The sequence below is a fragment of the Bombina bombina genome, chromosome 1, assembly GCF_027579735.1.
Source record: "Bombina bombina isolate aBomBom1 chromosome 1, aBomBom1.pri, whole genome shotgun sequence".
Lineage (NCBI taxonomy): Eukaryota > Metazoa > Chordata > Amphibia > Anura > Bombinatoridae > Bombina > Bombina bombina.
Genome location: NC_069499.1, coordinates 447346874 through 447360421, shown reverse-complemented (window position 1 = coordinate 447360421; position 13548 = coordinate 447346874). Strand labels below are relative to the sequence as shown.

At 34.2% G+C, this 13548-nt stretch overlaps 1 protein-coding gene across 2 annotated transcripts in view; it reads right to left on the bottom strand.

The window, feature by feature from the left end:
• Positions 1–13548, bottom strand: part of GAD1 (glutamate decarboxylase 1) — a 170324-nt gene that overhangs the window by 106727 nt on the left and 50049 nt on the right. For both annotated transcript variants that reach the window (XM_053690083.1, XM_053690082.1), the window contains exons 5-7: positions 9241–9331; positions 2204–2316; positions 509–624 (exon numbers count right to left, since the gene is read on the bottom strand). In XM_053690083.1, the coding sequence (XP_053546058.1) occupies positions 509–624; positions 2204–2316; positions 9241–9331 (320 nt within the window). The remainder of the gene's footprint in view (positions 1–508; positions 625–2203; positions 2317–9240; positions 9332–13548) is intronic.

Here is a 13548-nt window from a genome sequence, read left to right as displayed (position 1 = left end):
GTGTTTATTAAACACAAACAATGTACAGCAAGCAACGCATTTCTCAGTATCCAAACTGTTTCATCAGGCTGATCAAACAGTTTGGATACTGAGAAACGCGTTGCTGTACATTGTTTGTGTCAGTCTGGAGCAGAGAGGTGGAACCTAAAGGGTAATTAAAACCCCAATCTACTGCGAGGGAAGAGTTACCATAAGAATCTGTGTTTCCTGTGCCAAGAAAAGAGTTTTACCGGACAACTCTGAGGGTCCGGTCAGCCCAGTTTGCACTGTTTTAGTGCTTCACCAAATGTGTGTATCATACCTAGCATACTTAATAAGATATACTTTACAGAATCACGCTATGTCGTGCCTTCTCTACTTTTTTTTAGAACAAATCATTTTCTGAACTGCCTGGAGGAGTTGGGGTTTCAAACATAAGAATACAATTTTCTAAAGCTTTACATCTCATTTAAATTGATGCATCAGTTATTTTCCTGACTAGGAGGTTTGCAAATTGTATATTACTCACATGCTCTGAGGTGAAGATGATCAGTTTGGGAACAGAAGCCATGCCTTTGGTTTTCACTTCAGGGAAGTACTTGTAGCGTGCAGCCATAATACTGTACATATTGGATATAGCTCCCCCTGTTGAATATTACAATCGATTAACAATTAATAATATTCAAATAAAACAAATTAGGTCACTTCAAGGAACAGTGCACTAAGACAAGCAGCTGATAACAGTTCATAGTATTCAAAGCTGGTGCAGGAAACCCCTTTCAAATGGACTGGGCTCTCGCTGTCTGTTCCCTCTATGCCCCATACACTGAGGTTGATTTCTGCCATTTTTTTCGGTATAGGTGGCGGTTTCACCAGGCAAAATAAACTATTTTATATGACAAAAAATAAAGGTAAATTAGCTATTTGTAAACCATTTAATTCACTTGAGAAGGTAAAATGGATCACTGGGATCACATTAATTTTGAAAGTGCAATATCCCTTGGAGTTCCTATTTTCTAGCATGCACTTAAGAAAATATATGCAAAAACACAATGTAAAGGTAAATATGTCTTAGTACCTCCCACTGACCAAGTAAATTTTAAGGAAAGACAAAATGCAAAAGCAATCTGTGGAGGTTCTGTAATGATTACATTTGATCCATAACTTCTGCAAAAAAAACATTAATTTAAATAGCGCCACTGGTGATTGGCTACATCTAACACAACCAAATATTGATTCATCAGTGGGAGGTTCTGAGATTTAATTAGAAAAAAATTGTATATCAAAATATTGTTGTCAATACTTAAATGATTATTTTAAAAAAAAAGTTTGATAATAATATGGGCATTCCAAGTTTATTTTATATTCATAAGAATATCTAGAAAGTTTCCTGATTTTTTTTTTTTAATTATCTGCACAAGTTTAAAGCAACAAATAAAGTGATAAATGGAGTTATTTTCTACTGCATATGTTTAATTAGATAGATTCACTGAAACTGTCTCCTGTTTAGCTTATTTTAAAGGGACAATCTAGGCCAAAATAAACTTTCATGATTCAGATAGAGCATGTAATTTTAAACAATTTTCCAATTTACTTTTATCACCAATTTTGCTTTGTTCTCTTGGTATTCTTAGTTGAAAGCTTAACCTAGGAGGTTCATATGCTAATTTCTTAGACCTTGAAGCCCACCTCTTTCAGATTGCATTTAAACAGTTTTTCACCACTAGAGGGTGGTTAGTTCACGTATTTCATATAGATAACACTGTGCTTGTGCACGAGACGTTATCTGGGAGCAGGCACTGATTGGCTAGACTGCAAGTCTGTCAAAAGAACTGATAAAAGGGGCAGTTTGCAGAGGCTTAGATACAAGATAATCACAGAGGTTAAAAGTATATTATTATAACTGTTAGTTATGCAAAACTGGGAAATGGGTAATAAAGGGATTATCTATCTTTTAAAACAATAACAATTCTGGTGTAGACTGTCCCTTTACTCTTGCAATATTCAATTAACCATATCTATTGTGTGCACAATAACCTGCTTAGCTTTCACAATTTTCTTTGCTTCAAGATCTTTGAATAATGTATTCTTATATTCAAAAATATATACAAATTTATGCTGGAAATATTTCTTCAATCATATTTTTATTTTGATCTAGGACTGAAGTTTCTGAGCACAAACATTCTCATTTCTTTTTTACCATATTACCACTCAATGGACGTACCAGGAGAAAATATTCCATCACCTTCCTTTTCTGTCCAACCAATTATTTCTCGCATTTTCCGTAGAGTTATTTGTTCCATAAGGACAAAAACTGGAGCAATCTCATACGTAAACCTTTAGAATGCAAATATATACAGTATGAGATTATAGAAAATGTATATTGTTTAATAGATGTAGCATAATACTATTAATACTAATGATCAACAAAATACATTTATTTTATTGTCAATTTGTTATTTTACAAAATTTCAAAATGCATCAAAAAATCATTGCTTGATTCTAATGAAAAAGCTTCTGAAAGTAAATGTGGGCCATATAGATAACAATATGTTCAGGCACAATAAGATTTAGCACAAAACAATGCCACATTTAAGACAATAGATAATAAACAGTCACAGTCATGTGATCGGGGGCTGGAAGAAAGTTCCTAGATACAAGGTAATCACAGAGGTAAAAAGTGTATTAATATAACTGTGTTGGTTATGCAAAACTGGGGAATGGGTAATAAAGGGATTATCTATCTTTTAAAACAATAACAATTCTATGGTATACTGTCCCTTTAACTATGGGTGTCATATTGTAATACATGTCCCTTTTGGAAACAGAGTTACTATTAAGAGTTACATTATAAACAACACAAAAATAATTAAAAATATTGAACTTTGCTTTAAAAATCCAAATGTAATTATTTATGTAGCGTGCCACATCTAGTAACTCTCAAGGACAACTTTGTTTCGACAGTATTGTTAAGTCAATATCTGTCAAGAGCAATTATTAGTGATGATATTGTAATTAACCATGCAAAAAAAACAACCCCAAAAAAACAAAGAGTGCAGCCGGCTGAATTATCAATCTAATGGAAGAGAACACTCATATGGTGTAAAGAGTTATACATGTCAGGCATTGCACTTTAAATGAGAAATAGTCTAATGGGATCAATCCCAAGTCTCAATTTTATGAGCCTTTAAATACACTATTTCTGGCTTTATCTAGTAAATTGATATGGATGAATAGGCCTATTATTACCTAGAATCATTTTGCATTTTAGTTTTCTGATTGTTAAATAGTTCACGGATTCAGAGCAAAACTTATTTCATTAAGATGTGTCCATCACACACACATTTTAGGGGCAATTACTGTGTCCCCATGCATAATAATAAGAATATATTTTAGTTTTCAGATGGTTTTTTTTTTGTGCTCTTTTTAATATGGGAAAATACCATATTGTTATAGAATATATTTTTCTAATAATTTTTTACAAATTTTCTTTGTTCTCTTGATATCTTGATTTAAAAAGCAGGAATGTAAAGATTACGAGACAGCCAATTTTAGGTTCAGCACCCTGGATAGTGCTTGCTTATTGGTGACTACATTCAGCCAACCAATAAGCAAGAGTAACCCAAAATGGGCCGGCTCCTTAGCTTTACATTTCTGCTTTTTAAATAAAGATAGCAAGATAACAAAGAAAAAATGATAATAGGAGTAACACATTTGGGTTTAGTATTCCTTTAATTATACTTACTTTATATTGTTTACCTTTAATAATATATATATCTTATTTGGCTGCTCTGAAATTAATTTCATGGTCAGACTTTACAATTTGCATGAATAATGCTAATTTACAAAAATGTAATTTCTTTGATTTTGTCTATTATGGTGGCCTATTAAATAAAAAATATTATTTTAAATAAAATAGCAAATAAGAACGTTACTTAGTTTATGCTGTTGATAAATATTAAATGTAAAAAATTGTTTTAGGTGGACTGTAAGCTTTAAATGTAAAATGAAAATGAGGCACACACATTTGTATTTTTTTGTTATTATTTCTAAAGTAACTAATACAGGGACAACTGGATTAAAGGAACAGGAAACCCAAAAAAATGTATTTAATGATTCAGACTGAGCACACACTTTTAAACAACTTTATCATTTACTTCTATTATCTAATTTGCTTAGTTCTTTTGGTATTCTTTGTTGAAAAGCATACCTAAGAAGACTCAGAAGCTGAAAACTAGCTGCTAACCGATGTGTTCAGCTATCTCCCAGCAATACATTGATACTCCTTCAACAAAGGATACCAAGAGAATGAAGCAAAATTGATCAAAGAAGTAAATTAGAAAGTTGTTTAAAAATGTATGGTAACCTCAGCACACCTAAGATGAAGGTCCTTTAATGTTAAATGCACAAGTATATGTAATTTTCTTTTATTTCCTGTGTACGAGCTATACATGTAATATAATATTTTTGGTTTATGTCAACTCATCACCCTAGCCCTGAAAAATATATAACTTCAAGCCACCCTTAAGACACAAAGGGCTAGATTACAAGTGGAGCGCTAAATTATTGCACTCCTACAAGCGGGCAAATTTGCTCGTTTGTGGGTGCATGATGATTAACCAGTCATTACAAGTGGCTGGTTATTGCTACCGTGAGCTCGCGGGAGCAATTAGCGCTCAGAAAATTAGCCAGAGATCCGATCTCTGGTTAATTTTCTAAAAGTGCCTCAAATGCTCTCAAAAGGGCATTTTAGTTTTTTATTAAAAAATGTTTGCATTTTATTTTAATACAATAACTGCAGTAGGCAATATTTTGGGGGTAATGTTGGTGGGAGTGGGGTGTTAGAAAAAAAAATGGCACTAAAAAAATGGCCTTTACATTGGCGGTCTATGGTAACTGTGTGTTCCCAGTAAATATGTATGTATTCGATTATATTCATATATATTTATGTGTAAATATGTGTATACATATTAACAGAAAACAATATATATGTATATCATATACATTATTGGTAGATTATAATTTTAAAAAAAAGATGTGCAGAAAGAACATAAGGTAGCTAACAGACATGTGCACAGCAGAAAGATTAGTTTCGGGCCAATGCGGATTTTTTTTCAAATTTCGTTTCGGATCGATTCGGATACATTCGAATGTATTCGTTTTGGATTCATTTACATTCTAATAAATTTGGATATATTCGGATGTATTCGTTTCGGATTCGATTAGTAAATTTGGAAGTTTGGTATGTGTTATGATGATTCAGATGGTTCCAAGTAACACAAACAGAATTATTTCACTGTTCTATCTCACTAAATCTCACTAAATTTAATTTGTATACTGAATTGTGATTAGTCCATGGCCATTCGAATGTAACAAATAAATCCAAACTAATTCAGATTCTTTTGTTACAAATGCATTCGGATTAGTTTAGTTTCGTTGCTAGGGTAATTCGGAAATTCGAATCGATTCGAATCTCTGAATTTGGCAAATTCGTCCGAATTTCGATTCGGAACAAAATGAAACGCACATGTCTAGTAGCTAACCATTTGATGCAATACAGATCATGGGATTTATTTTGACCCTAAATGTAATACAGATTTCCTGCAAAACCTCTGAAACCTTCAATGAAAGATCCCTATATATATATATATATATATATATATATATATATATATATATATATATATATATATATATATATATAAGATTTCCCTATACATTTCAGATTCAGAAAATCCTGAGGCTTTGTCCCAACATGATTCTAAAAGAGCTCTATATTTATTTCTGCAGAACAACCTATATGATAAAGGTGGGGTTAGCTAGTACAATCTATGAACCATTTCTAAAACTCTTTAAAAGATAACTGACGTACCTAACGTACTAGGAAAGTTACTGCAGTTTGAAGTTTAAGTAATTTTTTATTAACACCATCATCTTGAACTCTAAGGGTCCGGTAATCTGCGCTCTGGTGAGATTGTTTTGTCAGCACTGCGGGTTCCATCAAAACTTTTTATAAGGGCAAATTATAGCTTGACAGCTGTTTATCTAGCTATGGAGGGCTCTGAATGTTAAGGTGAGAATCCTACATTACAATTTAATGCTAAAAAGAATTTGCCTAATTTTTATTTAATCATCAAATCCTAGAAAAATCTAATTTCACCAGAATATATTTAAAAGTTCAGTCTAAAAAATAAAATATTTCTAGGTTGATCAAAGATCTATATAGTTTAATAACTTTGGTGAAAAAAATTGCAGAAGCCAGGAATGTGTTCAAGTTCAAAGTGAGCATAGCTTTAAAAACATAAATACATTTAAAAATGTTTTAAAACTTTTAAGATAATTTGACATTTTTAATATCTGGGTCTACAGAACATGTTTTGAAATACAAAGTAAAATTCATATATTTTCTCTTTTAGACGATGACCAAATCAATACACAATTTAAAACAGCAGCCTAGTTTGACTATTAGTTTCACACGTATTTGTGACTTATTATATTTCACTGTCAAATCATAGGATTCCGTAATTGAGATAAAAAGGGCAATAAAATAATCAGATTTCAGACAGTATTGTAATTCTACTGATAGCTCCCATGTATCCAATATTTAATGAAATGCAGCTGAGTGTATTCAGTATGGGACTTCGGTTTGTGCATGATTTATTACTATAATCAGCTATTTTATTAGCTGCTGAAATGTAACTCTCTCTGTATATAGAAAGAAATTCTGGCAATTTGAATGCCATCTGCATGAATGCTGCTTGGTGGCCTAACCTTGATAAGAACATTTTACAAAAGAACAAATTAAATGCACAGTGATGTGTTATAGATGTGCATTTAAGATGTTTTGGTAAATATTACCTTAGAGGCCAATTTGTAGATAATTTGTATTATTTCATGTGCTCACTCCATCCGTTAGGTGAGGTATTCTTTGTATATATGCAATATTAAGCTCTTGTATTTCCCATAACCCGTCTACTCCTGAAAATATGGTATATGTCTTGCTAATTGGCACCTAGATTTACAGCATGCAAATCCTTAACTCACTAACTGAAGTTTTACTGTTTGGATAGGGATGGTTTTAAATATCACATGCAAATTTTTCTAGGACTCCAAAATGCAATTTTATTCTACTTGTAATTTTTTTTATATTACAACAAAACAATATTTGATAGTGCTGCCCAGTTATGAGCAGCTGCGTTTACACCAGAATAAATATAAACAAAAATGCATTGTGAACCATGGGCATCCGCAGGCATCTATAGACACCCATGTTGTGGACTATACAATACTTAACCAATGAGAGTAAAGATAACCCAAGACATCTCCATTTTGCCCTATTGCAAATGCAACCTCTAGTAAGAGGCTCAGTATGCAAAATATTCTATTACTTGATGCAGAGAAGATATATGACAATGTTCAACAAAAGGAAGACTGAGACAAAACATGTTTTTTTCTACAGATCTCTTGTTTTCTCCCTTTCCTTCTCTCTTTACCTCACATCTTCTCTCTGTTTATGTCATTTTGTTGTCTCTGTGTCTAGTTCTTACTCTCTCTGATGCTCTCTTTCTCTTGACCCAGCGCTCTTTAAAAATTTTTTTATCCTGCCTCACAGTTTTATGGGCTACTAACCTCAAGCTGTCTCCTCCTCTATCTTTACCTCATTAGATTTCCATCTACAGGACTCTTCCCCTCACATTTTCTTTAGAAATTCTTACCCTTGTCTCTGAGACTTTTAGAGCTTCAAGCGTTCCCTAAAACACATTAGTTTAGGGATGAATGCAGATGTATAAGTGTTCTCTTATAAAAAAAATGGCAAAAATTAGTTTTATGTTTAACAAACCAAAAGTGTATGTTCATGTATACAGTAGTGCTTACTAATAAAGATGAAGAGATCTCATAGTGCAAAAGATCTAACCAACTGTTCCAGTTACCTAATCCAGTATCAAGCAGTGACAAATATTTGTGGATATCCACACACATTGCTGTAATTTTTTGTATCTACCACTTTATATTAGAAAAGACTTTACGCTCTACTGTGAATATACATATTCTCTGCAAAGGGTCACATATATTTGAGAAGCGGACCATAATGTTACCAAGAAGGCTTGACAATCAAAATATGTGTATGATTATGTCTGATAAATGGGTTAATAAAGAAAAAATTGGATACATATATTAGAAACATTACCAAAGTATTGAAAACCCACCAAACAAAGTCATGTTTGACCCACTAATATTTCTATTTCTATAGTTCACATGTTTCCACTTATTATTTTTTTAATTACACAAGACATATTAGAGCCTCCATAAAAGAGTCATCTCACACTTCCTCACTAATACAATGAGTCTTCTCACCCTTCCTTACTAACATATTCTGTGGTTTTAATCTCACCTTTCTTTACTTCTGCTTGTCTCCATATTCCATTTCAAATAAAGTATCCTCTTACTGTTCAGTATATCATATCTATCTGTTTACTATATAAACTTGCATTAGTCTGGAAATATTAATGGTGGGATTTTTGAGACAGAAGGTGAGAGAACAGCCTGATGGAAGTGCTCACATGATTTATTGGAGAATCAAGTAAACATGATCCAATGAGAAATAGGACACTTGAAGGAGTATTCAGAAAATATATATATGGTGGTTTAGTCTGATTGAGGATTTTATAGATTATCATATTAAACTAGATTCTGGATGATATTGGGAGCAGGTGTGGAAACAGATTGGGACAGCAGATGATGATCATTACTTGTGGCAGGTTAATAAGAAGACAAATTAGCAGGAGATTGCACAAAGTAAAATGGAAGATACAGAATTGGCGGGTTGGTGTATTCGAAAGGTTGTGTTAACATGATCTGCAAGAGATTGATTTTGTAGCAGGAAGAATATTTAAGATTCCAAAATAATCACAAATGAACAATCACTGAGTTGTCAACCATTTGGCTTATGCAGGTTGGTTTACAATGAAATGTGTTGGGTAAAAGGGTTGTAATTAAAGGCCAGTGTCTGAGATTCAAATAGTTTAAAATTGGCAGCACATTGTGTCAGCTGAGGACACAAGATGGAAAAAAAGGAAGTTACTTCAGGAGAGACAGATTTGGGTGTCAATAACATACAGATGAAATTATAAATATTTTATAATTGTTGCCATGTGAAGAAGTGTTAATCCATTTTCCTGAAGCTATTCATATATAATTACTATCCTTTTATTTATGCACACACTCAACTCACTTATTACAAATATTAAAATAAATACTTACATATTTGTATTGGCAGTTGATGTCAGCCATTCTCCAGCCAAACCGATAATATCAAGTCCAGTTGATAGTTGGTTGAAGAAGCGAGGGTGACCTAAATATGGAGAGTTAAAATTAAAGCACAGCTAAAACATTTAAGCAGGTTCAATTAGTGTTTATACTTGAGGACTAGATATAGACCAAGTTTTTAAAGATATATCTGGGTGAACACTGGAGACCTATGTAGAAGATTATGTCCTTATTTGTGTCACACAAGGATATACTAAATATTTTGTCTGTCTCCAGTCCTGTTTTTAGATTTAGCACAACAATAATATTTCCTGTCAATGAAGATAAGGTGATTGTGCAAGCTCAAATTTCCTTATGTTTAGCAGGCTGGTGGACTGATCAGCCGGGCTAATAGGACCTGACCCGAGGGCCCAGCATATCGGGTGGCCCACAAATGGCATCTCCATGGCTCCTGGTCTGCTGCTTAAGCTGGGGCTGACAGATGTCCTATCAATAACTAAGCAGTTAAGTGTTGGTTTAGTGGGTGCCCCAGGCCCAGAGTGGGGGCCTTGTGCCTGGATGTGGGGTTTGTTGCTCTAGGGGCCCTAGAGTGTAGGGTGCCCTGTCGGGGGTCTGTCGCTGTGAGGGCCATGGAGTGTGGGGTCTGGCCCTGGAGGTTGGGGGGCCTGGTTGGGGCATAGCAGGAAGGCTACCATGTTAATTTGCATAAATTTGAATACATTTGGGTCAGTGTGAGAAAGTGGGGGCCCCTCCCTAAATTTTGTCTGGGGCCCTGATTGGTCTCAGTCCGCCCCTTTTAGCAGTTTGGCAAGTAGATCACACTGACTAACTTCACCTGTATGGGATCCCAGGTCTACCCTGTGACGTTTTAATTGGGGGTCTGGGATCTAGTATTGCCTATCTCTTTTGCAGATATGATTTTGTGATCCTGAAATAAATTTTTAGGATTTTAGCAACCATAGTCAACACACTCACAACACTGAATGTAGTTTTTCAGCATTTTTCATATTAGCTTGGAAATAACATTCCAAGTGATCCAAAAAATAGAAGGTTTTAAATGTTATCATTACATGCAACCTCTTGAGAACCTTTTTCCCAAATTGGTTATCAGATATCTAAATGTATGTGAATAAGATTTTTAAGAACAAACAGCTTCACTTGATTTCACAATTAATTGCAGCTACAAGGGTAAGGATTAGGAATTATAATATATTATGTATTATTCAAAAAATTAGAAAAGTTAATCATAAAAATTACGGTATTCACTTGAAAATGTAAAAAATTAGCAAAATGCCGGTTTTCAATACTCATTTAGAATGAACTTACACTTAAACTAAAACACTGTAGTAACCCCCAACAATATTAAGGATTAAATTATTAAACGAGAAGCTACTTGGTAAGGAGATGAAGTCCTGTCTTAGATGTACCAGCATGCAGCATCGTGGGTAGGAGAGATGTAGCGTTTAAGTTTCAAACATGGATTTTCTCTGAACTTAAACAATAGAATTAACATAATTATTTGTCATTTATGGCAGTTTACGAGGCAGTTAAAAATTATATTTTTTTTTTTACGTATGGGCAAACACTATTGATTGAACTAATGTTTATTTTAGCTAATGTTTTATTGATGCATTTTGTTGTGTATCAAGAAAAAGACGCCAAATAGTCAATATAGCTACAAAAATGCATTTTATGTTCTGTGCTAACATCATCAATAAATTGTGCAGCAGGTGAATAAAAACACTGGTTTAGTTACTGCCAGTTTTATCAAGCAGGACGAATAATTAAAGGGACAGTCTACTCCAGAACTTTTATTGCTTAAAAAGATAGATACCTTGGGGCCTATTTAACAAAGGTCTGTCAGACCTGATCCGACAGTGCGGATCAGGTCCGACAGACCTCGCTGAATGCGGAGAGCAATACGCTCTCCGTATTCAGCATTGCAATGCCGCCCCCTGCAGATTCGCGGCCAATAGGCCACCTGCAGGGGGTTTCAATCAACCCGATCGTACTCGATCGGGTTGAATTGCAGCGATATCTGTCCGCCTGCTCAGAGCAGGCAGACAGGTTATGGAGCAGCACTCTCTAGACCGCTGCTTCATAACTGGTGTTTCTGGCGAGCTTGATATATATGCCCCCTTGTATCTAAGCTTATGCAGACTGCCCCCTTATTTCATTTTTTTTTACAGACTTGCATTTAAGCTAATTAGTGCTGACTCCTAGGTAACTCCACGAGCGTGAGTACAATGTTATCTATATGGTACACATGAACTAACATCCTCTAGCTGTGAAAACTGTCAAAACACACTGAGATTAGAGGTGGTCTTCAAGGGCTTAGAAATTAGCATATGTGCCTACCTAGGTTTAGCTTTTAACTAAGAATATCAAGAGGACAAAGCAAATTTGATGATAAAAGTAAATTGGAAAGTTGTTTAAAATTGCATGGCCTATCTAAATCATGAACGTTTAATTTTGAAACAAGGAAAAGGAAGCGCTGAGTCTTGCAGTAGATACATAAAGTTTACTTAGGAACAGGCTTCCATGGGAGACACAAGGTAGACTCCTAACTGACGCGTTTCACGCATGGGCACATGCGCTTCATCAGAAATCTTAATTTTGACTAGACTGTCCCTTTAACAGACAAATTTAGTAGTAAGGCTAGCCATTATAGAGCAGACATTTTATAGGGGCTAAATGTATGTCCCTGACCATTTTCATTAAAGGGACAACAAAATACAGCAGTATGCTAAGGCTGTACAGCAACATTATAGTAACATGAATGCACTGCTATAAAGCAGCCTTTTTATGTGAGTTCAGTATCACATACATACATGAAAGCAATGCTAATTGTATCGCTAACTCAGGCACCAGCTGGTAAGTATGCTCTGTGTGCTGAACATTTCCTTTCAACCACAGCATGTGAGAGAGCACAAACATTTAGGATAAATTCTTAAAAAAAAAAAAAAGGGCTAAAGCAGACTTTTTTTTTAACTGCAGTTTACATGACAAAATGATTTGCAATAGTTTCTGAGGCTGAACATTCTATTTATTTTCATGTACTTTTAAATATGGTAGAAATGTTTTATGTTTAGGAACTTTTATCTGGAACCATGTATTGACAATCATATACATCTTTTATCGTTTGTGCATACATTAGTGACAGGTATTTGATTTAATATAATATATAATAAAAATATAAATCATTATTTCTAAATGTGCATTTTTAAATATGTAAACATTTAGCTAAGATCCAGTTCAAGCCTGAATAGGGTTTCAGTATTTTAAATTCGATGGTACAAATTAGTTTTCCTCCTTCGTGATATAATTTAGTTTGCAAAAAAAATGTCCCTGTGTTTTTTTAGGACATCAATATAAAAAATATATTTAAACAGAAAACTAAATGAAAATTATAGTCATCCAAATGTTCCATAGTTTATGTGAAGGTACAAGGAAGTCCAAAAATGATTTATTGCCTTTAAACCAATTCCGAAAACATCAAAAAAAGACATAGAAATTCTGCAGCTAGAACTCATAGTCCTTCACTTGATGCGTGTAATTGAGTATATTCACAAAAAATGGTTCCTGAGTCCTGACTTATTTTAACCTTATTCTGATTGGATGTAAAGCCACCATCACACAAATGTTCTACTACTCAACGTAAGTTGGTTGAAACTGAATAAATTTTACTTATTATTAAAAAAATGTTTTATTGTGATTTACTTGTATAATCAAATTTGCTTGGTTCCCATGGTATTCTTTGTTGAAGAGATACTTAGGTAGGTGCCTGGAACACTGCAGGGCAGGACATAGTGCTGCCCTCTAGTGCTCTTACAAATGGATAACATTCTTGAAAAACTGCTGCCATATAGTGGTCCAGTGGGTATCATGCCCCTTTAATTTAATAATTGTGCTTAATTATCCCTCCCCATAAAGGGCTAGATTACGAGTGGTGCACTAACTGTTGTGAGCAAGCGAATAGGGGTTTGTCACAGGTCTTTGCGCACATCAAAAGTCTCACTATCCCGACGCGCATTCAATTAAATTGTGCTTAAACGAATGCGTTAACTTTCAACTTGTAATATGCACCCTTCTTCTGACGCGCGCAAAGAGCTGCGATAAACCCCCTTTTTGCTTTCGCAACAGTTAGCGCACCACTCATAGCCCTTTATGGGGAATTACATTTCAAGTTTATTGTTCCTTTAAAACGTACATATGTCATCAGCAGTATAAAGAATCTCAGTGTAATGCACAATATGCCTTTCCTTTATAGTCTTTCTAAAGCTAAAATGTAGGATTCACCTT